This window comes from Balaenoptera borealis (genome assembly GCF_965194805.1).
Source record: "Balaenoptera borealis genome assembly, chromosome: 5".
In the NCBI taxonomy this organism is placed as follows: Eukaryota; Metazoa; Chordata; class Mammalia; order Artiodactyla; family Balaenopteridae; genus Balaenoptera; species Balaenoptera borealis.
Window position 1 is genome coordinate 69,388,549 of NC_138862.1, and position 26,282 is coordinate 69,414,830.

At 49.5% G+C, this 26,282-nt stretch overlaps 1 protein-coding gene across 6 annotated transcripts in view; it reads right to left on the bottom strand.

The window, feature by feature from the left end:
* Nucleotides 1–26,282, bottom strand: part of MYLK (myosin light chain kinase) — a 276,906-nt gene that overhangs the window by 82,395 nt on the left and 168,229 nt on the right. For all 6 annotated transcript variants that reach the window (XM_082394846.1, XM_082394844.1, XM_082394845.1 and 3 more), the window contains 5 exons: nucleotides 24,463–24,615; nucleotides 9,138–9,275; nucleotides 7,347–7,544; nucleotides 6,395–6,644; nucleotides 51–122 (listed from right to left, as the gene is read on the bottom strand). In XM_082394846.1, the coding sequence (XP_082250972.1) occupies nucleotides 51–122; nucleotides 6,395–6,644; nucleotides 7,347–7,544; nucleotides 9,138–9,275; nucleotides 24,463–24,615 (811 nt within the window). The remainder of the gene's footprint in view (nucleotides 1–50; nucleotides 123–6,394; nucleotides 6,645–7,346; nucleotides 7,545–9,137; nucleotides 9,276–24,462; nucleotides 24,616–26,282) is intronic.

Genomic DNA, 26,282 nt, shown 5'->3' on the forward strand with positions numbered 1-26,282 from the left:
GGCGGGTGGTGGCACGGGCCCTGGCTGGGCAGCCCCTGGGTGGTACTCACCGTGGGACAGCTCTGGCAGGGCTGCTCTGTGGCATCAGGGACACCTGGCAACTGCATTCACCAACCCGGTTCCTGAAGAATTCAAGGGATCAATACAGATCAAGAGGCTTTCTGGGCCAAGGGCCTGCCCAGCCTGGGGCTGTGAGGAGGGCAGGGCAGGCGGGAACTTGGCCATGGGCTGGCTGGCTGACCCCAGGGAAGACAGGACCCTGGGCTAAGCTGTGACCCTAACACACCCACACCAGACCTAGATTTAGGGCAGGGCCCTCCCCCACTTTGGTCACACTTTATTTTTCCAGCTCTTGTTTAAAAAGGAAAAAAAAAAAAAAAAGAATCTTCTGGGCAATAGCTACGGTAGGCATCCAGAAGTAGGACTACTTTTCTGTAAGTATATTACAAAAATTATACAATCAATAGATCACTCGGTCAAGGAAGAGTGAAGACTAACACTGCTAAGGGCTGTGATGGAGCCCCTTGGTCTAGACTGTGTGGCCCCGGTCAGCCTGCCCCGTGACCCTGAGTCTGACTCCATGCTCCCTTAATACAGAGGTCGTCATTCCTTCTCCTCACAAGGTGCCCCTACCTGCTAGGTCCCCTTCACCTGCTCATGAAACGAAAGCACCCTCCAATCCCTACCCACCAGTGAATGCCCTCAGATCAGAACTTTTTGTATTAAAAACCTAACAGGTGTCTCCCTACAAGGGTGACCCATTTTCTTCTTCCGTTGGGTGGAGAGGGCCCCGGATTCTTCAGCCCACTGTTAAAGCTGTTCATGACCAGCTGAGGCCCCTCTGCTCAGGAAAGGGGCTGCAACCAGGCTCGCTGTGCTGGGCTTACAGCAGATCAGCCCTCCGACCCCACAAGGCTGCCACCTGCTGGCACTTCTGGGCTCTGACCAGCCAAGAAGGTTCTGCTCAGACGAGGGGAAGTGGAGGGGCAGATCTGAGAGCCAAAGGTGACTCTGCCTGATAATAACCATGTCGTATGCAGCACCTTCCGGCCTTCATGACTCGCAGCCACTATCTTTCTTGTCCCCACACAGCCCAGTGAGGTTCAGAGCACTGCTGCGCCCAACGCAAAGGGAAGAAAGGGAGGCCCAGGAGTTTCCGGGATGCAGTGTTGGGCTCTTGGGGTCTCGCACTTATTCCCTGCACTTGGCCATCTTACTTGCACTTCAGGGGCTGACACATGCCCCAGACCCTACCGTAGACACAATCCATCTCACTTACTCATAGCAGCTCTGAAAGGTTGGGGTCAGCATTGTTTTTTGTTTTGTTTTTATTTATTTATTTTTTGCTGTGTTGGGTCTTCGTTGCTGTGCGCGGGCTTTCTCTAGTTGTAGCGCACAGGCGCTACTCTTTGTTGCGGTGCGCAGGCTTCTCATTGCGGTGCTTCTCTTGTTGTGGAGCACGGGCTCTAGGTGCTCGGACTTCAGTAGTTGTGGCACGTGGGCTCAGGAGTTGTGGCTCACGGGCTCTAGAGCACAGGCTCAGTAGTTGTGGCGCACGGGCTTAGCTGCTCCGCGGCATGTGGGATCTTCCCGGACCGGGGCTCAAACCCGTCTCCCCTGCACTGGCAGGAGGATTCTTAACCACTGCGCCACCAGGGAAGCCCAGCATTCTTTTTATAGGTAAGAAAAATGAAGTTCATCAAGGTTAAGTAATTTTGCCTAAACTCACAGGGCTGGCTAGCAGGGGAAGGGGTTGGGACCTGGGTCTACTTGAATCCAAGACCTGTAACTTTCCCATCCCACCCCACTGATTGCTGACCAGTACAAATCTATTCTGGGACGTGTGTGTTTGTGTGTGTCTCTGTGTGTATGTGTATATCAACTGCAGATGTGTGGGCTCCACCTGATGGGCACCTGTGCCTGTAGGCCCATGTTTGGGAACGTGTGTATGTCACCCCCACGTGGACAGAGAGCTGAGCATGTGTCCCGTAGCTCTGCTGATGCATGTGGGTATCTACCTTCCTTTGCCTGGCCTCCCTCCCAATGGAGGACCAGCTCCGGGTCAGGCACCGGCAGCCCACTGTGTGGCAGATGATTCTTGAGGGTCCCGGGGTGGGGGTCACTGTTCACTCCTGGACACTGGGACCCACATGACAGAAGGAGAGGTTGATCTTTTGTGCTCCCTAGCACTCCTCTCATCTTCTGGGGTCCCCTTCTGGTCACCTTCCTCAATGCTCAAGCTCTCGGGGGTGCAGATTCAAGGTTCGGGGAGTTTGAGGGCCCAGGGTGCTCCTGTGCGCCACACACAGCAGTTAGGTGCCTCCTCAGTGCCAGGCCCTGGGAAGGCTGGGAGGCCCTCAGAGCATCCTGAGAACTCAGCACAGAAGGCTAACAGGGCTTGGGTCAACCATGGGAGGTCACTTGGGGGTGAGGCCCAGCCCCCTGGCACCCCCCTTCTGCCAGGCTGCTGGCCAGTAGAGCCCACTCTGTTCCCACTTTTCTTTCAAGCACAGGGTGTGGGGCCTGGGGTTGGCGTGGAGCAGGAGGACGAGATGCCCAAGGGCCATGTTTTCCGGGGAACCCTTTTCGACATCTCCTCAGCTGAGTTTCCTCCTCTCACAAGCAGCACACAGCCCAGATGCAAAAATCAGGAGCAGACACTGACCAGATGGCCCTGCTTTGCCCTAGCCAAGCCCCTCAGAGGCTCTAAATGGTGGGGTGCCCTGACCCCCAAGCTGGAGTAAGCTCTATCTCCCCATGGGGGAAGCAGGTAAGCACTTCTGTTGTTTTCTATTACCTGCCTTGAAGGAGGCAGGTACAGGTGGCCTTCCCCAGGCCTCACCCTGAGGTACCCAGGCAGTCTGAGGGGGCAGATGGGAGGTAGAGAACTTGGGATACCATGGCTGGCCCACTAAGTATATCATTCCTTGGCATGGGGCTCACAATGCCTGCAGCCACAAACTTAAGTCTCTGCTAGACTTTGAAGGCTAATCATGGGTTCATCTGGAGCCTGCAAAGGTCAGAGAGGCCTGTTGCCTGGAAGCCACACCCCAGATAATCTAACCAGCTGATCAGCCCCTTCGGCCCTCTTTTTTTTCTTTAAATTTATTTATTTGTTTATTTTTGGCTGCGTTGGGTCTTCATTGCTGCACGGGCTTTCTCTAGCTGTGGTGAGCTGGGGCCACCCCTTGTTGCGGTGCGCGGGCTTCTCATTGCGGTGGCTTCTCTTGTTGCGGAGCACAGGCTCCAGGCACACAGGCCTCAGTAGTTGCAGCACGTGGGCTCAGTAGTTATGGCTCATGGGCTCTAGAGCGCAGGCCCAGCAGTTGTGGCACACGGGCCTAGTTGCTCCGTGGCATGTGGGATCTTCCCGGACCATGGCTCAAACCCGTGTCTCCTGTGTTAGCAGGCAGACTCTTAACCACTGCGCCACCAGGGAAGTCCCTTTGGCCCTCTTTGGTGTCTGCACATACTGTATTCAGTTACAAAGTCAGGCCTGAGGCTGAGGCGCCACGCCCATGCCCAGCCCAGGTGCTGCCACAGAGGACACGCGGCTGTCGCCCTATAGGCTGTACCTTTTACAACTAACAGAATCCTTTGTGTTCCCTGCCTCCTAAACCCTGAATAAGAAGCCCCAGTCTTTGGTTACAAAGCCTTGGACGCTGTCCCACTCTGAATCACCCACCCCTGGAATGGATTTTATATGCAAAATTAGTTTAAAGAACTAATTTCCTGGCAAGTATCAATTTTTGAAATATTTCAGCTGGAATTTGGAGCTGACTTTTTGACATTTCCCCTTTTAGTTAGGGAGACAAGGGCTAGGGAAGGGGAGGGGAGGTAGAAACCAACCACCCGTATGTACCCCCAACTTCAGCAGGACAGAGAGCACCTGTCCCACCCCCACTCTCAGCCTGGCTTCCTCCCAGCCTCCTAGTCTCCCTCCTTGAAAGGCATTCTGTCCTGGGTCTAGGTCTGGGTCTGAGAAAAGCCACAGGGCAGTGGGCCTCCTGGCAGGCCTGGCACACACTTCCCAGGGCAACTTTCCACGGACTGGCTCCTTCTCACTGGGGACAAAGCCAAGGCCAGGGCAGCAGCCTCCCAAAGGAATGAAGAGGCTGGACTCTGGGGAGGGAAAAGGGGCAAGGGCTGCACGTGTGGGGACCCTAGTGCGATGTCCCAGGCTTCCCAAGTTCCCAGTGCACTGAAACAAAGAATGGAGGAGCATCTGATTTAAAGACAGAGCTAGGGTTCCAGTCTAGGCTCTGCTACTCACCTTTGGGTAGCCGTGACCCTGAGGCCTCAGCTTCCCCCATTATTAAACAAGGAGGTGGCTAGATAACTTCTGAAGTCCCTTCCAGCTAGGACAGTCTAAGTTTTATGACTGTCCCCAGCTGGGCCCAGACAGTCTGCCTGCCGACCTCCCAGTGCAACCCTCCACTCCGGCCTGGCAGACTTCCCACAGCCTTGCTTTGTTCTTTCCTACCCTCTCGTGCTCAGCCTATCCAACGAGACTTTACTCATTTGCCTCAGAATCCCACAAAAAGCTCATCTCTTCTAGGATGTCTAGCTTGATTACATGAGTATTATCTCAAAGCACCACTCCTTTCGTACAGACAAGCTCTATTCTAACATACAATCAGTTTCCACTATTTGTACTGTCCTAGAGGAAGAAGAAACTATCTTCTCTCTATTTTGGAGGCAGATTGGCCTTCCTGATAATAAATGGTTCAGACACAAGGCAAAGGCCGTTGATGTGTTCTGAGCATACTGCTGATGGTGGTAGGATGACCAGTCAGCCCATGGACATCTCATCAGTTGACCACAGACATGTTATTAGCTCAGTTGAGGTTTGCTGAGCCTTGCCCAGCTAAGTAGAACTTCCTAGCAGATCCAAAGATGCCCAATGAATAATAAATGGGTATTTTCTTAAAAGTCACTAAGTCTTGGGATGATTTGTTATGCAGCAAAAGCTAATGATGCAAATATAAAGCACATGCCCAGAAAGGACCCAAGTAGATGGAGCACATGCTGGGTTTTGTCATTACTGTAGGAACAATGCTCCATCATGGCAGTAGCTTTGGCATATTGCTACAGAGCTCAGAGACTTGAACATGATGGGCTCAGTACAGGGAAATGATTGATCCAGGAGAGCAAGCCCCTTGCAAGGTGGCCAGGCACCTGAGCCAGAGCAGTCCAGCCATCTTCAGGATGTGGCACAACCTGTTTACAGAGTCCAGGTACAGACAAGTGCTCTTCTTCAGTGCTAATACCAACCCTAGGGGCTGGCGTTCTGTCTCTGCCAACCCAGGGTTGGCATGGAATTTTAAGAGTTAGAACATTTTAAAGGTAGAAGAACATTTCTGGATCACACTCATATAACAAATAGTTACCAAATGCTGACTACGGGCAGATACTGTTCTAGGCACTGGGAACACGGCAGTGTGCCTTCATGGAGCTTACCTTCCCGTGTTCCCTAGAAAGACCTTGAAAGGGAGGAAGAAGGAATGGGGATAGTTAACGTCCCTGTAGTGGTTTTAAATGTCTACAAATTCTTTGATACTCCTTTCTCCAAGAGGTGGAACTTAATTCCCCTCCGCTGGAGTATGGGTTGTACTTAGTGACTCACTTCTTGCAAAGAGAGTGTAGCAGAAGTAATGGTGCTTCCATTACTTCCAAGGATAGGTCATACGAGACATTGCAGGTTCCAACTATTTCTCTCTCTTGGACCACCAACTATGGGGAAGCCAGCTGCCATGTCATGAAGACACTCAAGCAGCACTAGGGAGAGGTCCACACAGCCAGGAGCTGAGGCCTCCTGCCAACAGCCCTGTGAGTGAGCCATCATAGATGTGGACCCTGCAGCCTCAGTCGAGCCTTCAGAGACAGGAGCCCCTGCTGACATCTTCACTGAAACCTCACGTAAAACCCTGAGCCAAAACTCATCTAGCTAAGCTGCTTCAAATTCCCGACCCATACAAACTATGAGAATATAACTGTTTGTTGTCTGAAGCTGCTATGTATGGGGGTAATTTGTTACTCTGCAATAGATAATGAATACATTCCCTCTATCCTGCTGCTTTTCCAATTTTAATCCATCTTCCCTCCTTCATAGTCTTCATACACCAAATAATGGGGGAACAAAAGCCAGGATGTAATAAGACAGAGGACTCTGGGGAACTGAGCTCAGAAGAGAAGGCTCTCAATGAACCTCTGTTGTACTGAAGTGGAAGAAACAAAAGCAGCAGCACCAAGCCTGCACTTTCTTTACTTTGAAGCCCAACCCCACATTACTTTGTGATTCCTCTGGCTTCCCAGTCCCAGGTAGGGACTTTGCTGGGAGGTAGGAATTTGGGGGGTAGGGGTTAAAGGAGGTTGGCAGGTCATGCAGACTCACTTGAGCAGGATCTCATACTGGCCGGCATGCCAGGGCTGCACGTTCTTTAGAATCAGGGTGAACACGTCCTCATTCTGTAGCACCTCAAAGTGGCCAGTGTCTTTGGAGAGGGCTTTGCCGTCCCGGAGCCAGTGCACAGTGGGGAAGGGGTCCCCAGCTATGGCACAGGAGATGAGGACACTCTGGCCCAGGCAGGCTGTCACTGAGCGGGGCTTGCTGATGAACCATGGCTGGGTGCCATCCTGAGGCTCTGAAGTTAGCAAAGGATTGAGTTAGAGAGGGAGGCCTTTCAGCAGAGAGCATCCACTCAACTCTCCATGGCAGTGAATGTCGGAAGACAGAGTGTTACCCAAAGGACAGCTTGTCCAGAAATCACTTTTATCGAACATACAGATAGAGCACATCCTTCTCATGGCAAATCTGTCTTGGTTACTTCTCACAGGATAATATTAACATGAATTTGTATATCCAAAGCATGGGGAGGTTGTCCAGAAGGTACAGGGGCACTGGGATAGGTACCAATGATCTGCATGACGTGTGTATGATTAAGAGTTGTCACTTGCTTCATGTGTGCTTAATTTGTCTCTCCTCTTAAATATGGGTTCTCTAAAGGCTAGGACCATCATAGGCCGTAACTCATCTGTCACTGCCAAACTGTTAGTGTGTTAGGAGATATCTCTCCCAGCACTCTCCGCAGCTTGACACCAGTACCCCAGAGAGGGCAGGAGCTTCAGAAGGTAGGGAAGGGTGGCCCCGCTCAGCCAGAGCCTCAGATGTAGGATGGGGAGCTGGCCACTGGGCCTGGGATGGGACCAAGGGAGTGTGGGGTCCGTGGTGGGGACAAAGTAGGCTCACATGGTTTCCTTGCCTCCAAATCACCTTTGGAGAGACCATGGCAGCAAAGCCTCCCTGCTCCTGCCCCTGCTGCCACTGGTCAGCGGGTCAGCCTCACCTTGCACTGTGAGCATGGCCTGGGTGCGGACCTCTCCTGCGCTGTTCCAGGCTTCACAGGTGTAAGTGCCCGTGTCCTCCGGGAACACTTCCTGGATACAAAGGCTGTGCTGAGTGCCTCTCTGTTCAAAGTGGAAGTCCTCTGACTCCTGGATCTCATTCCCATTGTGAAGCCAGATGACCTCAGGGGGTGGGTTCCCTGAACGGGGAGGAGAGGCAGGGAAGCTGGTCAGGGAGGTGCTTCCCTGGGCCGTGCAGCAACTCTACTTAATACTACGACATTGTATTGCATAAGTTTTCCCATCCATAACATATTCTAACCCTATCTATCTCAAAGGTTTACTGGGAGGATTAAATAAATTAATACCTGAGCAGCCCACTAGAAACGCAGACTAGAATAGCATCTGGCACAAAGAAAGTACTCAATGCATGTTCATTGTAGTTACTTAACAACAGATTTGGGGAAACCAGAAAGAACCCAGAAGTGAAAAATATTACTTCAGAGATAAAAGAGGAAACCTAGAAGAATGGATTTTAAAATTGGAATTCAAACTGCTTGATAGTGCTGAGTGGTAGCTGGATCAGTGGGTTCCAGCACTGTTTCCTGCTGTGCACACCTCACACCTTGCGTGCACGCCCAGGCAACGCCATGGGGACTTCACAGAAACTCCCTTGTCAGTTGTCACCAAGGGAAATCTCCCTCGGCGCTTCATTTTGCTACCATACAAATGTTGTCCAAGGGTGAAGATGGGTACCAGGCTTTCCAAACCCAGCTCATGGTGGATAGCATTTCCACTTCTACTAGTCTACTTCCCTGGGTAGCTTCTAGCCATTTGTTGGGGCATAAAACAATGGCCACCTGTGAGGGTTTCCTCTGCGGAAGGAGCTGAGCCACTGCACTCTGCTTCCAGGGGAGCAAGTCCCCGGGAACGGCTGCTGAGGGAGGCTGCGTGGTATCAAGCTCTTTCGAGGACAGAGGAGACCACCATCTGTCTCTGATGGGGTAGCCAGCATGCGTCTGGAGGCCAGGGGCAGGGTGCCTCTGATTTCTATCAACTGGAGGAGTATGTGCAGGGGAGGGGACCCAGCCTCTGCCTGCATTGTCCCGGGACTGCCTTCAGCCTTCGGGAACGGGGAGTTCATCCTAGGATCCCTAAAAGGGTGAGCCCATGGGTTCTCTCCCAACTCCTCTTTAGCGCTTCTGCAACTCAAAAGGAACTGAAAAACCAGACAGGACCTCCAGACTGTCAGCGGGACTGATCAGAGGCCAGCATGAGCCTGCGTCAGTAAGTCTGTGCCAGGATATTCCCCAGGCTTCGCTTGCTGGCTTCTAGCAAAAACAGTAAAATCTCTCACTGGGCTGTTCATCCCACACTCTTGTCACCCCACCCATTTGAGAAGGACCCCTGTTCTATCTTCTCACCTTAACATTTGAATAGAGCAACTGAGACTTATCTTCCAAGGGTTAGAAAGTTCTCACATCATCTGGTTTTGGACATGTGTTCACAATCTTCCAGCTACATTGGCCATACTATGTTCTCAGTTAATCCCTCACCTCTCTAGCATGGCCATCTTCTTCCCTGGACCACTTAACCTTGAATCCAGAAAATGCAGCCCAGAGAAAGCAGAAGAGAGGGACCAAGAGGCTCCACTCCTTCGGGTCCACTGACTGACAGGCCCAGGCTGCCTTTCTGGCGGACAGTGGTCTGAGCAGGATGTCAGGAAGCGAAGCCCATGTTGCAACCGTGCCCATTGTCACGTATACCCCAGGGACAGAGATGCGGGGACAGACCTGACACCTGGACTGTCATGGTGACCTGGCTCCCGTCCATGACTCTGAGATCAGAGAGGCCCTGCAGGAAGAGGGGCGCGACGGGCTGGCTGGAGGCCGTGGGCAGGAGGTACTCAGTCTTCTCGTCACTCTTCTTTTCTGCGTGGCAAACAGAATGTGGGGTGAACATTCACTCGTTCATTCCGCAGACACAGACGAAATGAGCACTCAGCACATGAATGTGTTGGGGCTCAGGTTCCCACCAGAAACTGACCGCTGCCAGATAAGGAGCTCGGGAGGCCCTGGAGATCCCTAGGAACAAGGCGTGCCCATATCCCTGTGTGGTACGACAGTGCTCTTGCCTCACAGCAGGAGAGGACGAGGCCTCTGCAGGGCCATGTCCAACCTAGGCTCTGGCTCCCCAGGAGCACTTCCAGGGGATGGAGGCTGGGAGTGGGGGAGCCAATACTTGGCATCTTAAGAGACTTTTTTTCCCCTTAAATTGTATTTACTCTTTTTTTTTTTTTTTTGGAAATTGAATGCAAACTAAGACCACTTGACTGTTACTGAAATGAATAGCCCAGTTTGCTTTTTTTTTTTTTAATAAATTCACGTTCTTTTATTTATTTATTTATGACTGTGTTGAGTCTTCGTTTCTGTGCGAGGGCTCTCTCTAGTTGCGGCGAGCGGGGGCCACTCTTCATCGCGGTGCGCGGGCCTCTCACCATCGCGGCCTCTCTTGTTGCGGAGCACAGGCTCCAGACGCGCAGGCTCAGTAATTGTGGCTCAACGGGCCCAGTTGCTCCGTGGCATGTGGGATCTTCCCAGACCAGGGCTCGAACCCGTGTCCCCTGCATTGGCAGGCAGATTCTCAACCACTGCGCCACCAGGGAAGCCCGTATTTACTCTTTTGAATAAGTGATACCTTCATATAGCATAAAATTCAAAAGGTACAAAGAGTATGTGTACAGTCTCCCTTCTACACTTGTCCTCTGGCCAAACGTCTCTCCCCAGAGACAACTGATTTTCAGTTCCTTGTTCACCTTGCCAAAGATGGTCCATGTGTATAACACACAATAGCATATAGGTATACTCTTTAATTTTTCTTCTCTTAAAAAAAAAATGATAGCACACTATACACAATGATTGGCATCTTGCTTTTTCATCTAACAATACAGTTATCCTTCAGTATCTGCAGGGTACTGGTACCAGGACCCCTTGCAGACACCAAAATCTGCAGATGCTCCAGTCCCTTACATAAAATGGCCTAGTATTTTCATATAACCTAAAATCCTCCTGTATACTTTAAATCATCTCTAGATTACTTATAATACCTAATACAATGTAAATGCTATGTAAATAGTTGCCAGTGCGGCAAATTCAAGTTTCGCTTTTTGAAACTTTCTGGAATTTTTTTTTCTCGAATATTTTTGATATGCAGTTGGTTGAACCCGCAGATGCAGAGCCCATGGATACAGAGGGCTGACTGTATATCTTGATGTTTCTCATAGAACAGAACTGGAGAGCTTCCTCATTGTTTTCTATGACTGCATGATGCTCCTTTACCATCTCCTGAGATTTTAAGCACCTCAAGAAAGTCAAAGACGCTACATAATTAGAATGACTAAAATTAAAGACTGATCAACCTAAGTACTGGGTCTGGCAAGGATGTGGAGCAACTAGAACTCTCCTACGCCGCTGGTGCGAGTGTAAAATAGTACAGACCCTTTTAAAAACAGTATGGCAGTTTCTTAAAACGTTAAACATACATGTAGCATATGAGCCATTCATTCTAAAAGCACATAACCGTACAAAGAATTGCACACAAGCATTCACAGCGGTTTTATTCCTAACGGCCCCAAACTGGAAACAACCCAAATATTCCATCAACAGGTGAATGAATAAACAAATTATGATGTATCCGTACAATGGAATACTACTCAGCACTAATGAGAGACACTACAGCAGGAACAAATCTCACAAAAATTACACTGCATGAAAGAAGCCAGGCGAAGAAAGAGTACCTAATGGATGATTCCATTTACATAAAATTCTAGAAAATGCAAAATATAGTGACAGAAAGGTTGCTTGGGGCAGGCGTTGTGGGGAGGGATTGTAAAGGGAAACAAGGAAGCATTTGGGGGTGATGGAGATGTTCATTTTTTTAAATTGTGGTGAAGCCTTCAAATTAAACACCATAAATATATGCAGTTTGTTGTACAACCAAAACGGGGAGTGGGAGCGGTGGTGGAATCTCTCCCTGGGAGGGGAAAGGAGTGCCCCGGCTAGACAAAGACAAAAAATAGAACAGCTCTCTGGGTTCAGGGCTGGCCTACTCACTCCCACTCCGTTCGCTGGGGAGATGGGTTAACAAATAGGTTTTCCATTATTCTTGGAATTCTCCCTACGTCGGGCTCTGACCTGCCTCGTGTGAGCCGCAGGGGAAGGAGCAGTAAGGTTAGGTTGAGCTGGTGTCTATTTCCCACACAGGATGGCCCTCGTGCAGGACGAGCTCCCAGCTGCCCGGTCTCTGGTCCTGCCCTTCGTCCTGTGAGCCAGGTGGCTTTGACCTTCAATAATTCTTTGTTAGCCTTCTTATTTTTGTCTTTGGGGGCGGGGGGGGGGGCAGGGGTAGGGACAAAGAAGGCTATGGTATCTCTAAGTTAAACTCTAAGTTTGGGGGAAGAGGGACTGTGGTATTTTGAGTTCTTCTTAGCACAGGGCCACACATACCAGACCTTCTCCTGGAAGCCTGCAGCCATGAGGACACATTTCCAGGGTGCTTTACATACCTGGGAAAGGCCTAACTCCAAACTGGCCACTAGATTTTTATCTGCTGGCACTGAAAACAAAATATGGTGCACTGCAGAGCACACTCAACACGGCCTCTGGGAATGAGGGTGAGAGAGGCTGGGAAGACCAGGTAGGCAGGAGGACACTTTCCCCCAAGGCAGGTGCCGTGTGAAGGGCGTGGAGCCAGAGTGCAAGGGAAGACAGGGCCCATGACCAGAGGATGGGCTCTCAGAGCCATCCTGCCCCAGCCCCTGGCGTCACTGCCTTTGACAGCAGGCAGCCACGCAGCCTTGGCCTTGGCAGAAGGCCCCGGGAGTGGGCTCTGGGGGCCCATATTGGAAATGCAGAGATCTCCTTTCTCTGACTGAGTGGCAGTAGCCAGGGAAGCAGGCTGCCTCAGGAGAGTTGAGGAATTTCCTGCCTTGCACAGACTGAGAAGGCTCGAGGACAAAATGTTTTTGCCTGTCCAGGGCCCTCCCTGTTCCCGCCTCTCCGCTGTCTCAGCCAGAGTCCCCAGCTTCGCAGAGCTCCCTGCAGACGGGCTCTTATTCCTAGGTGCTGTGGAAACATCAAAAACTCCAGCTCCCTTTCCTTCAAGCCAGTGCAGCTCCTCTTTGACCCCCACCGTCTCCTGGGTCTTCCTACTGCCCAGTTTTCTGGCCTGGGGCTTTACGGGTCTCGGCCAGTGGGGACTAAATGCCTATCTATAGCTCCCTGTCCTGAGAGGGTGGCCTGGGCACTGACTCCCAGGTGGCAGCTCACTGGTTCTCTGAAAGCCACTGAAATGTAGGATCTGAAGCCGGGTCCTGGTCTTGGGCAAGTCACTGCCTCTCTCTGAAGCTCGACTTCTTCATCTGTATTTAGGGTAATAATAGTATAATCACAGGACCTGGGGGTTTGAAAGAGATAATCTGTGAAAATACTTTGTCCGACCATCCATCATCAATAGTCACAGGTGTGTAAGCCTGGCACGAGAGCTGACTCACACCTACACGCTTGGGCTCAACTAGCTGGTGGGTTTATCAGCAACAGAAGAACAAACAGAGCCTGCACCTTCACCCCAGGATTACAACTCATTTTTATGTAACCTAAGGGAAATACTGTTAGGAATACAAATGTGTTGCTTAAAAATATCAGGGATATATCTAAAGTAAATCTAAAGCAATTTGAGAACAAAATTTCACTGCACTCCCTCAGAGAGAGATGAGTGAGAGTGCCTGAATTTGTGGGAACTGCCCCGGCAGGTATTTAGTTCCAATGTCACCCATCGCCTGTGACCCTGTTCTTGCCTCCCCAAAGCCCCACTGTAAGAACGGAGAGAAGAGGGAAGTGACTGGGAGGAAACGTGCAGAATGAACCTGTTCTCGGACCTGCCGTTCAGGGTCACATGGGACTAGAGCTACGGTGAATCGGGCTAGTGGGTGGCTCAGTCATCCCCAGCATTCAACCTCCCCAGAGTCTTCACAGGGTGAGAAAACCAACCCCCTACAATTACACTCTGCGCTGGGGTTCAGGAGCCAACAAGAATGTCAGTTTTGAGACAAGCAGCTTCCTCTAGGCGACCTGAGAGAAGCAGCCCTAACTTGAATCCTGAAACCCCAGTCCCAACCTCACCGCCCCACTTTACTGGCAGTGAGGCCAGGATGTGCTCAGGCGAAGTGAGTTGCCCGAGGTCCCAGAGCCAGTGACAGGCAGACCTAGAGCTCACCCCAGGTCTCCTGACTGCGAGGTCAAGGTGTTCTGGAGGTCGTCTCTTCCAAGGGAGCCAGCCACCGCCTGTGATGCCATGCTGAACTCCCCATGAGGACAAATGTCCTGTGCTGACCCCCATTCTTGACCCTTGACAAGGGAGAAAGCTAACGCAGAGCAGGGAAAGCCAGGGGAAAAGGGCAAGGTGCGTGTATGTCATTTAATTCCAAAGCCACACACAACTTCTTCTGGCTCATCTGTGGCCGACTGACCACGTATCAGTTTATGCTCACTCTTGTGTGGACTTAGATAAAATAAGAAGAGACAGATGGAAACAGGTGCTGTGAACTCACAGCCTGAGCTGCGTGATCTGAAGCAAGTTCCCCATCCTAAGCCTCAGTGTTCTCTCCTCTAAACGGATAAGAATACTACCGTTATCATCAGTTACTGACAATCATGCAAAAGTGATAAGGGTAATGCACACATCATCAGTATAATGCATGCCAAATACTGCAGGGTTTTCAGATGATTCAAAGAAATAACACCCATAAAACAGCTACAAGAATATCTGGCACATAATAAGTACAGGAATAAATGTTTTGTGCCTTTCCTAACCCAACTGACTGTTTTTTGGTTGGGCAAACTCAACCTGACAATAACTGCAATGAGAAAAGTCTCCCAAATCTGGACATTCACATTTAATCAGGCAGAGATCTGAAAGGTCTCAGCTTCCCCTGACATAACATTATAATAATTCCTTACAAAGTTCAGCACCTCACCATTCTAAAGAATTCTAAAGGATGTCTGCAGCTCTCAGTTCATCCTCAACACCCCCTGAACTAGGGAAGATTGTGCCCTCATTTTACAGCGGAAAGAGCTGAGGCTCAAATTGGAGACGGAACTGTTAAAGCAAATAAAGTTGGATCCATCCCCTCAAACCATATATAAGTGGATTAAAGATAACATCTCTCCCAAACTTCATGTAGAGAAAGGATTTGTGAACATCTTAATGACTAGCTTCTTATAGTACATTTCTAGTGAAGTAAACCCACCCAGTGATGAAACAGATTCTTGCTCTGCTCCTTCCGAAAAACAACTGCTTCTTTCCTTCAAGCCAGTAATGCAGAAATTCCTCCATGATCACGTTGATCTACAAGTCAGTGCCCTCTATGCTCTTCAGGTGCACTGCTACAATAGCAACTTCCCGAAAGGCATGTTACTCCTCTTTTTTGTTCACTTCTATGACATGGAGATTATTGAAGAAGAAGCTTTCTTGGCTTGGAAAGAAGATATAACCCAAGAGTTTCCAGGGAAAGGCAAGGCTTTGTTCCAGGTGAATCAGTGGCTAACCTGGCTAGAAACTGCTGAAGAAGAAGAATCAGAGGAAGAAGCTGACTAAAAGAACCAGCCAAAGCCTTAAATTGTGGAAAACATACTGTTGCTATGATGTAACTGCATTTGACCTAACCACTGTGAAAATTCATTCTGCTGTAAAGTTTTCACAATATTCAAAGCAGAAGCATGTCAGTTAGGATTTCCTTCTGCATAAGGTTTTTTTTGTAGTGTAATGTCTTAATCATAGTCTACCATCAAATATTTTAGGAGTATCTTGAATGTTTAGATAGTATATTAGCAGCATGCAATATTACATCATAAGTTCTCAAGCAGAGGCAGTCTATTGCAAGGACCTTCTTTGCTGCCAGTTACCATAGGCTGTTTTAAGTTAGAAAACTGAAGAGCAACACTGAATACTGTAGAAATGCACTTTGCTCAGTAATACTTGAGTTGTTGCAATATTTGATTATCCATTTGGTTGTTACAGAAAAATTCTTAACTGTAATTGATGGTTGCTGCCGTAATAGTACATTGCCTGTATTTCTACCTCTAGTAATGGGCTTTATGTGCTAGATTTTAATATCCTTGAGCCTGGGCAAGTGCACGAGTCTTTTTAAAAGAAACATGGTTTACTTGCACAAAACTGATCAGTTTTGAGAGATCGTAAATGCCCTTGAAGTGGTCTTTGTGGGTATGAAACAAATGGTGAGAATTTGAATTGGTCCCTCTTATTATAGTATTGAAACTAAGTCTACTTAATTTATCAAGTCATGTTCATGCCCTGATTTTATATACTTCCTTCAGAGAAGGAAGCTGGCCTGTCCTAAGAGCTGACATGGCCAACGGAGTCCTGGTCTGGATGCATCCCTTCCTGTCCTGAGAACAAAGGCCAGTTGCCTAGATTCCACTGGGAGCTTTCTGTCACTGTGCTCACGCCCAGAGTCGCCCGTTCTCCTGGAGATGTCTCTTCTAGGGTTGTGCTTTAGCTGTCACCTGGCACAGTCCTGGTTTGAGGCAGGGTAGGCGGGCCAGGGTCTGAGGTGAGAGGCCCCCAGTGGCCATGGAGCCTCAGGGAACCTGAGCCTTCTTCATTTGGGGAAGGCAGGCACTGGCCGTGGCACACCAATAGCAAGGGAGCGGTCCCTGGGACCCTATGACAGACTTGCTTCCCAGCTCAAATGGGGGCAGACTAGATAGACCCCAGGGCTTCCCCACACCTGTGCTTCCTCTGCTTTGCTGAGACCAAGCCCAGAGGGGCCCTTCTCTCTGGAATCCAGGATGGGCCAAGCCTCCTCGATTTACTGGCCTAGGACTAAAGATCTGAAGTGGACTGACCTGTTGCTCTGGTACTTGGTCAATTGGCCAGTGGCTCTCCACTCACTCACTGACTTACTCCGCTGTTAAACTGAGCAGCCAGGTACTGGGGACTCTGTTCCATTTTGAGAGAAAGGAAAAGGAACTGGCCTGTCCTCCAGTGGGAAAGACAAGAACTAAGACTAAGACTGCTGGGACTTCCCTGGTGGTGCAGTGGTTAAGAATCCGCCTGCCAATGCAGGGGACACGGGTTCGAGGCCTGGTCTGGGAAGATCCCACATGCCGCGGAGCAACTAAGCCTATGCGCCACAACTACTGAGCCTGCGCTCTAGAGCCCACATGCCACAACTACTGAAGCCTGTGCACCTAGAGCCTGTGCTCCGCAACAAGAGAAGCCACCGCAAGGAGAAGCCCGCTCACTGCAACGAAGAGTAGCCCCTGCTCGCCGCAACTAGAGAAAGCCCGTGCACAGCAATGAAGACCCAACGTAGCCAAAAATAAATAAATAGATAAACTAAAAAAAAAAAGAATGCTTATAAGCAGTTTATTGACAAGTAAAAATGATGCCACATAGACTAAGCTGTAGCAAGACTTAAGAAAGGGAAAGAGGAGTGAGAGGAGAGAAGAGAGAGGGCGGGAGAAAGAAGGGACGTGGAAGAGGGACTGAGGGAAAAGGAAGGAGAGAGAGAGATGGGGAGAGCACTGCTTTCTGACCCTACATACCCTCCGAATTTTCCCTCCTTGGCCATTTTTGCTCTGTTTTGACCCATTAGAAACTGTTTTTGAAGACAGCTCCTATTCATGAACTTAAACATAAAATTCTTGCTCTGGGGAAGCAAAAGTATCAAACAAATGATTTCTCAGGGTCCCAGAGCAGCAAAGTAGAAAGTAGATGGGCTGAGGCAGCTGGAGGCCTAGAGCTGCTGCCTATTAGCTGGGTTATTGTGACTTGACCTCTGAGCATCAGTTTTCTTCATCTGTAAAGCAGAGTTAATTCAAAAGTGGAAAGTGGAGTTGTTATGGGAATTAAATAAAACAAACCAGCTTTTCTAACTGATTAGATTTTGTCTATCAAAACAATGTTCCTCATTAGAAAAGCTAATTAATAGTGGTCTTGTTTCAACACTTATAGGAACTGGTATTAACCCAATACTAGATTTTGAAAAGCTCTTATTTAGAGGAAGTTAAGTACCCACACAACAGGTGCTATTTGTTACCTTTCTCATGAATTCGCATACAATAACCGGTATGACCCTGCTCCTCAAACCTGGAGACACGAGTGAGGGCTTTGGCTTCTCTTGGGCTTGAAATTAAGAAGCCCCTACAGCCTTTGTCCCAGTGCTGGTGTGATGGCAATGTCTCCCTCTATACTGCAGTCATTCTCCTGTTCTCCCCTTCTGAGTCCTTCCTCTCTTTCTATGGGTTTAGCAAGAAAAACAATTCTGAATTTCTCCTTAGAAATTTTCTCTTGGAAGTTTTCTCCACCTGTCAACTTTTACTAGCCAACACGCTGCTCTCTAAGGCGCCCCCATGGTTATCGATCTGAATTTGCATACACATTGAGTAGTTTGCCTTGAAAATGGCCCTTAGCAGGCTCCCAGCTCATTCAAAACTTGTGTCAGATTAAAACAAAAAATTATAGAATGTTACCTTTCAAGTGTTTAAACAGATGACACAAATATGAAACAGAGACAGAATACCCTACCATCTAAAGAGCTCCTGAAACCGTGTACAAGTCCCTGTGTCCTTGTCATGTTGTAACAAAAACAGAAATGAGGTTTTTCCTCTCTTGATAACAAGGAAAATAAAGGGAACAGTGAACAGGTGAGAGAAGAAACATAAACTGACCTGAAAGAATTAATGGGTCCTAGTTTTACTTTAACTGTTACTAATATGTAGTGTCTGTAACTAGATTTGTCCCTCACAAAGCTAACCTCTAAGGTTCTCTGACACTATGTGAATTACATCCTGCACCTATCACCGCCCAAACTCCCTGTGAATTACATCCTGCCCCTAACATTCTCTGATCCTGTGTGAATTACATCCTGCACCCGGTGTTTACACTCCCTGAACTCTCTTGTAGCAAATCACCCTTTGTAGCATTCTGCATTTCAGAAAGGTCATGGGCCAATAACCCAGAGACAACAGACTGAGCTGCCGCACCCAATTACCAGGCTGCCTGACACCAGCTGTGACTGTTTTGAAATAATGCAAGAAGAAAAATGCAAGAAGAAAAATGCAAGAAGAAAAATGCAAGACCTTCACTACTTTGATCCTTATCACCTACCCCAGACTTCCAGCTCCACCTATAAGACCTCTTCTGATTCCTCAGGGAGGGGGTGGAGGGGCACAGTTCTTGAGGTGCTAGCCTACTCTTTGCCTGGCAAAGAATAAAGCTTCTCTATTTCTTTTCCTCCGAAACTCTGTCTCCATATTTCCGCTTGGCATCGATGCACAGAGAGCCAAGATTTCTGGCATCACTCCCCAGGGCTTCCCACCTGGGGAGGGACCACTGCCTGTCACAGCTTTTACTAAGTCCTGCTGTCAGAGCCTCAGGCCCGGTCTCTCAGCATCTTCCCTGCTCTGACACCAGCGTCCCTGGACCCACAGGTTGTCACCAAATAAAAGTGGACATGGAGGGGCCCTCCCCTACTTCCTAGCATCCTCCACTCCTCTCAGGTGTGCAGACACGTGGACCTTTTGAAGATGCATAGTTAGGGGGAGGGAAAATGATTGCGTTTGTCTCCGATCTGCTGAAGATTTTCTTTAAGCTTTGAACCTGAGCTATTTTGCTTAGTCATAAAAATGCAAAATACCATTCCAACAGCAAACCCGATTCACTCCAAACCCTGTTATACTGTGGAAATTCAGTAAATCACCAACAAAAGGCAGTTCTGGAAGCATAATCCTCCCTTCTTCCTTTATTTGGTGCTCAAAATCCAGCAAGGTCCAGGGATCATGGTCTAGCTTCTTCCTTTCCCTAAGTTCCAGGACTATTGACTCTAGAGGGCTCATCAAGGAAGCTTACCTTCACCCAGCCATTCCCCATCTGCAGAGCATTTATGCAGGGTGCAAATCCCTCCCCAGGGACGGATGCGAACTCTCTTCCAACAAAAGTCTGTCTCTTAACCAAATAAACCTACTTGGAGCATCAGCAAAAGGTCTACTTCGGTGGGCATAAAAAGAGATCCTTCCCCCCATAGCCTTGCTCTCTCTTTTGGCTTTTCTTCTCCCCACCGATTTCTCCAGAACCTAAGAAGCAGATGGGAAGAAGCAGCAAGGAAAAGAATGAAAGGAAACAATGACATGTGACATCCCCAAAAGGATCTCTGACCAGTAATGATAGGGTTGCCAGATGGGAGGCAGGAATCATTGCAACCATAGCCTTCTTACTGCCTTAGAAGTTATAATCAAACTCTAAATGTAAAGGTAAACCATCCAAGCCAGCTGATGTTCCCTCCCGAGGCATGTCTGGGAACCACACTCTCCACCACACTGTCAAAGCACGCATCACACTTTGCCATTAGAACACAAAGCTGTAATTCTGGATGGCATTCCTGACCAAGGACTCTGGGCAAATAAATGCTAGAGATGACCTGCAATGGCTGTAGAAGTAGACCACGATGCAGCTCTAATTGTCCAATTAGTAAAATAAGGCTCCAGCTCCATGACATGGAAACAAACAAATACTTGGAAGTCCTTCTCTGACAAGAAGGGCCCACATGGCGCACCACACCAGTTCTGTTGTATTAACTTATATAAAACTAAAATATTGGTTATAAAATAATTTAACATTATATCTGAAAACAGCAGTGTGGTTACCTACAGTGGCACCTTGTATGAAAAATAAAGATTTATTGACATAAAAAAAAAATAATAATTTAACATTTATTTGCTGGCCTTCATAGAATTTAGAAGACTTTGGACACATATTGTAAGTGGACTAAAGTTCTTAAAAAACAAACAAAAAAGACAAGGTAAAACCGATGTTTATCCTTTCCCCTCAATAAGTTTCTCTTTAGCTGACATAAGTATTAAAAATGTTTTCAATCTATGTGGAATCTTAAAAAATGGTACAAAACAGAAACAGAGTCACAGATGTAGAAAACAAACTTATGGTTACCAAGGGGGAAAGGGGGGGAGGAGGGATAAATCGGGAGATTGGGATTGACATGTACACACTACTATATATAAACTAGATAACTAATAAGGACCTACTGTATAGCACAGGGAACTCTACTTAATACTCTACAATGACCTATATGGGAATAGAATCTAAAAAAGAGTAGATATATGTATATGTATAACTGATTCACTTTGCTATACAGCAGAAGCTAACATAATATTGTAAATCAACTATACAGTACTGCAATAAAAATTAACAAAAAAAGCGTTATCTCAAAAATATTTTTTTTAATGTTTTTAGTGTTTTTAAACTCATAGAGGGAAAGGTTATACAACGTCCAAAGTGCCTGCCAGTATCCTCCAATTAAAATGGCGGGAGGCTGTCAGTACTCAAAGCTGCCCCACAGAGACCTTGTCACTAATCTGAAAACCAGCTGGGCTTCTACGGATGCTTTCACTGCCTAGTGAATGGCTGACTTCCCTGCTGCCTGTTGCTTTCGTTAGAGGCTCTTTATCGAAACAAATACTCTAATAAATATGCTTATTAAGTTTCATTTTTTATTTTAGAAATCAGGTTTTTAATTTTTTTTAACTTACCCACATGTTATGTCCTTAGGTGCCTTTAAGAGCCCAGCAGGTCTTCACTTAAATAAACAAACCATTAGGCTGAGACACTGTCTAAATGGGCACTATTAGCAGGTTAATAAATCCAGTCACTTAAGAATTTTAGCCTTGACAAAGATACTCGGGGTGGGGGGGGGAATAAATTAAAATATTCTAGCCTAAGGAAGCCTCCACACCAATGACTCAGTGCAAATACACTGAAATATTTACTCTCCTTCAGATCTTTCTGGCTTCTGCAGGAATTTAGATTAATCATCCTTTAGGCGCCATCTGGGTCCGGAAGGAAGACTTTCACGGCCTGGTTAACTACTAGGGATTTTTTCCTAGTGTGGGAGGAGGAAAGCAGGAATATTTGTTGGGGGGGCTTTTGAGAGCTAGTGTGTGGGTTTGCTGAGCACTCCCATGAACGCTGAGACCCTGGACATGTGAGGAGTCATGTGCAGGGAACGCCCCCTGCACCACCAGGCAGACTCACCCACCTCCGTTGCTCTTTCATTCATTCACTGAACACATGCCCTGCCTCTCTCTCTGAACCCAGTCTCTACCACTTGGCCCCCGCTCCCTTTGCTCCAGACTCACTGTCTCTTAAATAGGCTGACTTGATTCCCAATTCAGGGCCTTTGCACTTGCTGTGCCGCCTGCCTGGAGCACTCTTTTTCCAGTCCATGAGGTCTCTGCTCAAAAGTCACCTTCCCCAAGAGGTTTTCTCCAGCACCTAACTAAGAAAGGATCCCTTCCACCCCCCTCTCTATTCTCGTTTTCTTAATAGCACTTGTCGGTATTGGATTAAGCCAGGTGCGGATGATTGCCCATCTCTCCATCAGAATGTAACCGGCAGGAAGACAGAACCTGTCTCTTGTTCATGGCCGCTTCCTCAGAACGATGCCTGGCACCAAGGAGGTGCTCAGTAGAGATTTGCTGATAAGTAAGCACAACCACAAGGGAGGTACAGCTGGTAAGAGAACTCACCCCAGAGGAAGTGACATATGTGGGAGGGAGTTAGATTTGGGGAGGAAGGGGTTCCAGAGGAGAGAAGGCAGAGACAGCAGGGAAAAGAGGCTGCAGAAATCACGTCAGAGTGCTGAGCCAGCAATTTCTGGATGATTGCAAAACCTTGGCGAAAGCTTAAAGAGGTGAGAAAGAGCACCCATGTCTGGCCTTCAACAAAGTACCTGCTGAGCTCTCCTCCAGCAAAAGTTGCCGGAGAATCTGCTCCTGCCTGGAAACCAGACCAGGGGAGGGAGAGCCATTGCCGAATGGCGCCCTCTTGTGGCCAGAGCCCCCAGAAGGGATGCTCGGACTATGGCTTTAGTGTGTGGCCCTACACCTCCCTTCTCTGATTCTGATTCTCTCTTCCCTTTACCAAAACCAAACGACCAGACAGACAGACAGAAAAATCACCACCCAGTGTGGCAAAGTTGATCCTTTGGTAAGACCGCTCCTCAGACTTGCCATTTTGAAGGGAGTTCATCTGTTTAAAGGTCGGGACTCCGTTGGAAAATCATAAAGGCACCCACTTACTGAGCACGTCCCGTGTTTGGAGATCATTAGTGTGCTTGTTAAGGTAATCCTCACAGTACCTGGGGTGACTCTCAGTGTCCCCATCACACAGAAGAGGAAGGTGAGGCCCGCAGCAGCCCAGCGGCACGGCTAGCAAGCTGTGGTCAGGACTCACACCTGGGCAGGTGCTCCACATCCACGCTCCAGCCGTGGTCTGGGGCCACACGGATGGGAGAAAAAGGCCAGGCCCGGGCAGCTGAGGGAGAGGCCAGGACAGTGGTCGGCACAGTAGGGGACTAATGCCTCCACTACAGTCGTCTCCCTCCCCCTGAGCTGCCCCAGAGACTGCAGCCAAACAAGCTGCCAATAAAGAAAGAAAAACTCCACGGCTGAGGCTGGTGCGGGACGTGGACCGGAGCCTCCTGGGGACCCTGGGAGCAGAGCCAGGGCTGTCACGGCGCCAGGCTCGGCCTGCCTTGACCCTGTGCAGGCAGCCCAGCGTGGCGGCCTGAGCTCGGCCACGTCTCAGCCTCCTTCACCATTTATGGTAGCTGAGCCTCTGTTTGGCCTTCACGGGCCAGTCAGTCCCGACGCTGGGAGGGGGCCCTCGCTCACACAGGGCTGCTCTCAGAGCAGATCCACGTAGCTCTGACAGAGTTCTTGCCGGGGACCTCTCTGTTTCTGCTTTGAAACATGCTCAGATGGGCAACCACCCAGGACCTGCCCCTCCCACAGACCTGGGGGCATGGAGGACAGCCCCCAGGCCGAGTGGGAGGGCTTCCCGGGAAGAAGCAGGGCCAGTCCCCGGCTGGCTGGCCAGGGCACACGGGCACTTCACAGGAATCGCAGAGAACTCAGAGGGTCTGGAGAGAGCCTCTGCTGCCAGGCCACAGCCAAGTCAGGGCACCAGTGCCATTCCTCTATCCCTAGGGGCAACAATGCCCAGCCCCGGGGGCGAGGGTCAGCTCCACTCTGGGGCCAGGGGACTTGCACTCTGCAAAAGGGCAGGAAGTTTCAGTGGTTTGGTGATCTGGGTTCAAAAGGCCAGTGTGGCTCACGGCCTTGGGGTGCTTAGGCAAGTGACATTGATTTCTTGAGAGCCTCAGACGCCTCTATGTAAGATAGGAGGAGCACTGCCCCCCAACCCTGGGCTGCTGCTGCTCACATACAGGGAGACTCTCCCCAAGAGGCCGAGCCCTGGGGGAACAGAGCGGGGAGGCATGTCTCCTGCTAGGCTGCTGGAAAAGCAGGGCACGGCGCATCTGTTCCAAGCGCCCGGGCCCCAGTCACCGGGGGCTCTGGGGGCCCGGGTTCAGCTGGGGCTGGGGAGTCAGGCTTACCTGAACACCTGGGGCCCAAGAAGTCCTTCCCTGGCACTGTCACCATGCCTGCCGATACCACAGCCCAGACAGCTCTGTCTTGAGTCTGTGGCTCTCCAGGGACTTCCTGGGACTAAGCGCTTGGTGCCGATCAATGGATGACAACCATAATAATCAGATTACTGGACACCAGGCTGGTGAGGTATAAGAGCAAGCCTGGGGTGGTGGGGAGGAGCAAGGGCAGAAGGAAAAGGGGGGCAAACGGTGGCCCTCTGGAAGCCTCAATACTGGCACTTGTTACCCGGTGTCTCCCAGTGTCCCCCAGTGCGTGAGGGGTCATTTGTGAGAGCCTAAGTCCTCCAGGGATACTTCATCTTTCAGTGCGTGCGGTTTTCTGCCTACCAGACTGGAAGCTTCTTGAGCCAAGGGAGTCTTTGCCTCTTTCCCCTGCATCTTCCCTCAGCCTTGGTGGGGTGAGGGGGTGGGGGACTGGCCTTGCATGTCCATCTCCCATGGCAGACCCTGGTCACTGTGAGCTCCTGGAGGCCATCGCCTCCACCTGCCTGCCTTTAGGTGCGGTGCCCTTTCTCCAAAGCAGATGTGTTGGCAGGAGAGGTGCTTCCAGAGAGGTGCCCAGAGGCTCCTACCATGGACAGTGACCCGGGCGCTGCAGGACACCTGCCCCAAGGTGTTCTCGGCCAGACAGGTGTAGGTGCCATCGTCCTCTGGGAGGGCATCCTGGATGTGGAGCTCAGCCACGCCAGCCTCGCAGGTGGAGTGAGCATACTGGATGGGCTGCCCTGGGGAGGGAAGCACAGCAAGGCTCAGGCAGGGAGCGCCCAGGGGCAGGGTGTGAGCCCTGTCCTCAGCAGGGCAGCTGTTGTCATGACGCTGACGTTCCCCATGCTTGCTCAGCCCCACTGAGGACCGCCCCCAGCCAACTGGACAGAGGCTCGAGGAGGGGAAAAAGAGGCAGGTGCTAGGGAGGTAAAGGAGAGGGAGTGACTGTGTGGGGGGAGGAGCAAGGCCGGGGCTGGTAGGACTTGGGGGACAGATTCTGGAGGCACTTAGAATGCAGGCAGGAAAGGGACAGAGTGCTGTGCATTCTGTTTAAATAAATAGTCCCCAAATCCACATCCTAGACTTCACAGAATCCTGAGCCTGGAAAGAATCTGACAGGGTCATCTGGCCCACAGCCCAGCCTCAGGCAGAACAGACCTCACCCAGACTGCACATGAGGCTCCCGGCTCCGTTTAGATGTCTCCAGAAACAATGATTCCATTTCCCATTGCAGATATTTACCAGAAGCAATTCTGCACCCTCAACCTAACACTGCAATGACATGCATTTTAGGATTCACGGAAAAGATAAATACAGGGAACTAAAAAACGACTCTGGCCCTTTCTTCCAAGAGTCCCTTGCATGGAGGGCCCTTTATTCAGGTCACATAAAGTCCTGCATGGAGATAGAAGTGTGTGGCGTGAAATTCAGTGGTTTCTTTAATGCTATATGTTCCCGGGATTTTATCATTCCAGGATGTGAGCTCTCATTTCCAGGAAAAAAAAAAAAAAAAAAAGAATCTCATTACTGAAGATCCTGGCCTTAGAGCAGGAATGTTTCCATTCACCATATAGGAAGCAATTGTCAGTTCCTTCCCTTGTCAGCCCAGGCTCCTGGTTTGCACATCATAAAACTGGGGGTGGGCAGTGGGAGAGGGAGAAAGTGCAGAAAAAGGTCCTCTCCCTGCAATCCAATGTTTTCTTCTGCACATAGCAACACTTCACATCTCCATGACAGGGACTGCCAAGTCAGCCACAGGGCCAGAGGAAAGAGATTCCACTGGCCCGACTGCACTTCATAGAAGTGGGGCTGGGGGATAGGAGAGCCAGGGGCCAGGATCCTGCCACTGAGAGGACTGAACACCCGTGTGTGTGTGTGTGTGTGTGTGTGTGTGTGTGTGTGCATGTGTGTGTGCATGTACCTAAAACCTCTCTTCCTTGGGAATACCAGTACATTCCATGACTGCCATCTAAGTGCCTCTGCTGTTGAAACCTGTGCCAACAAGCTGTTTGAGAGCTCTCCTTTTACTGGAGCATGGCTCATTTTGGCTCCACAAGCATGGGGTGAAATGGTGGCTCCAGAAAGGAGTTGTTGGCTCAGGGCACTCAGAATTAGGCAACACAGAACTCCCAGCTCCAAGACTGGTGAGATCAGAGTTGGCGGCAAGGGTCCCCGACTTGTGCATGATCGCCCTCTAGTGGGAAGACTGTGAAAATGCCAAGATTCGCCAAGAGTAAGGTGGGGTTGCTTTTCAGTTTGGAGAGGTGTAGACCAGGGGTCAGCAAACTCCTGCTCATGGGCCAAATCCCACTTGATGCCTGTTTTCGTATAGCCCAAAAGCTAAGGATAGTTTCTCATATTTTAAATGGTGGGAAAAAAATCAAAGGAAGAATATTTCATGACGTGT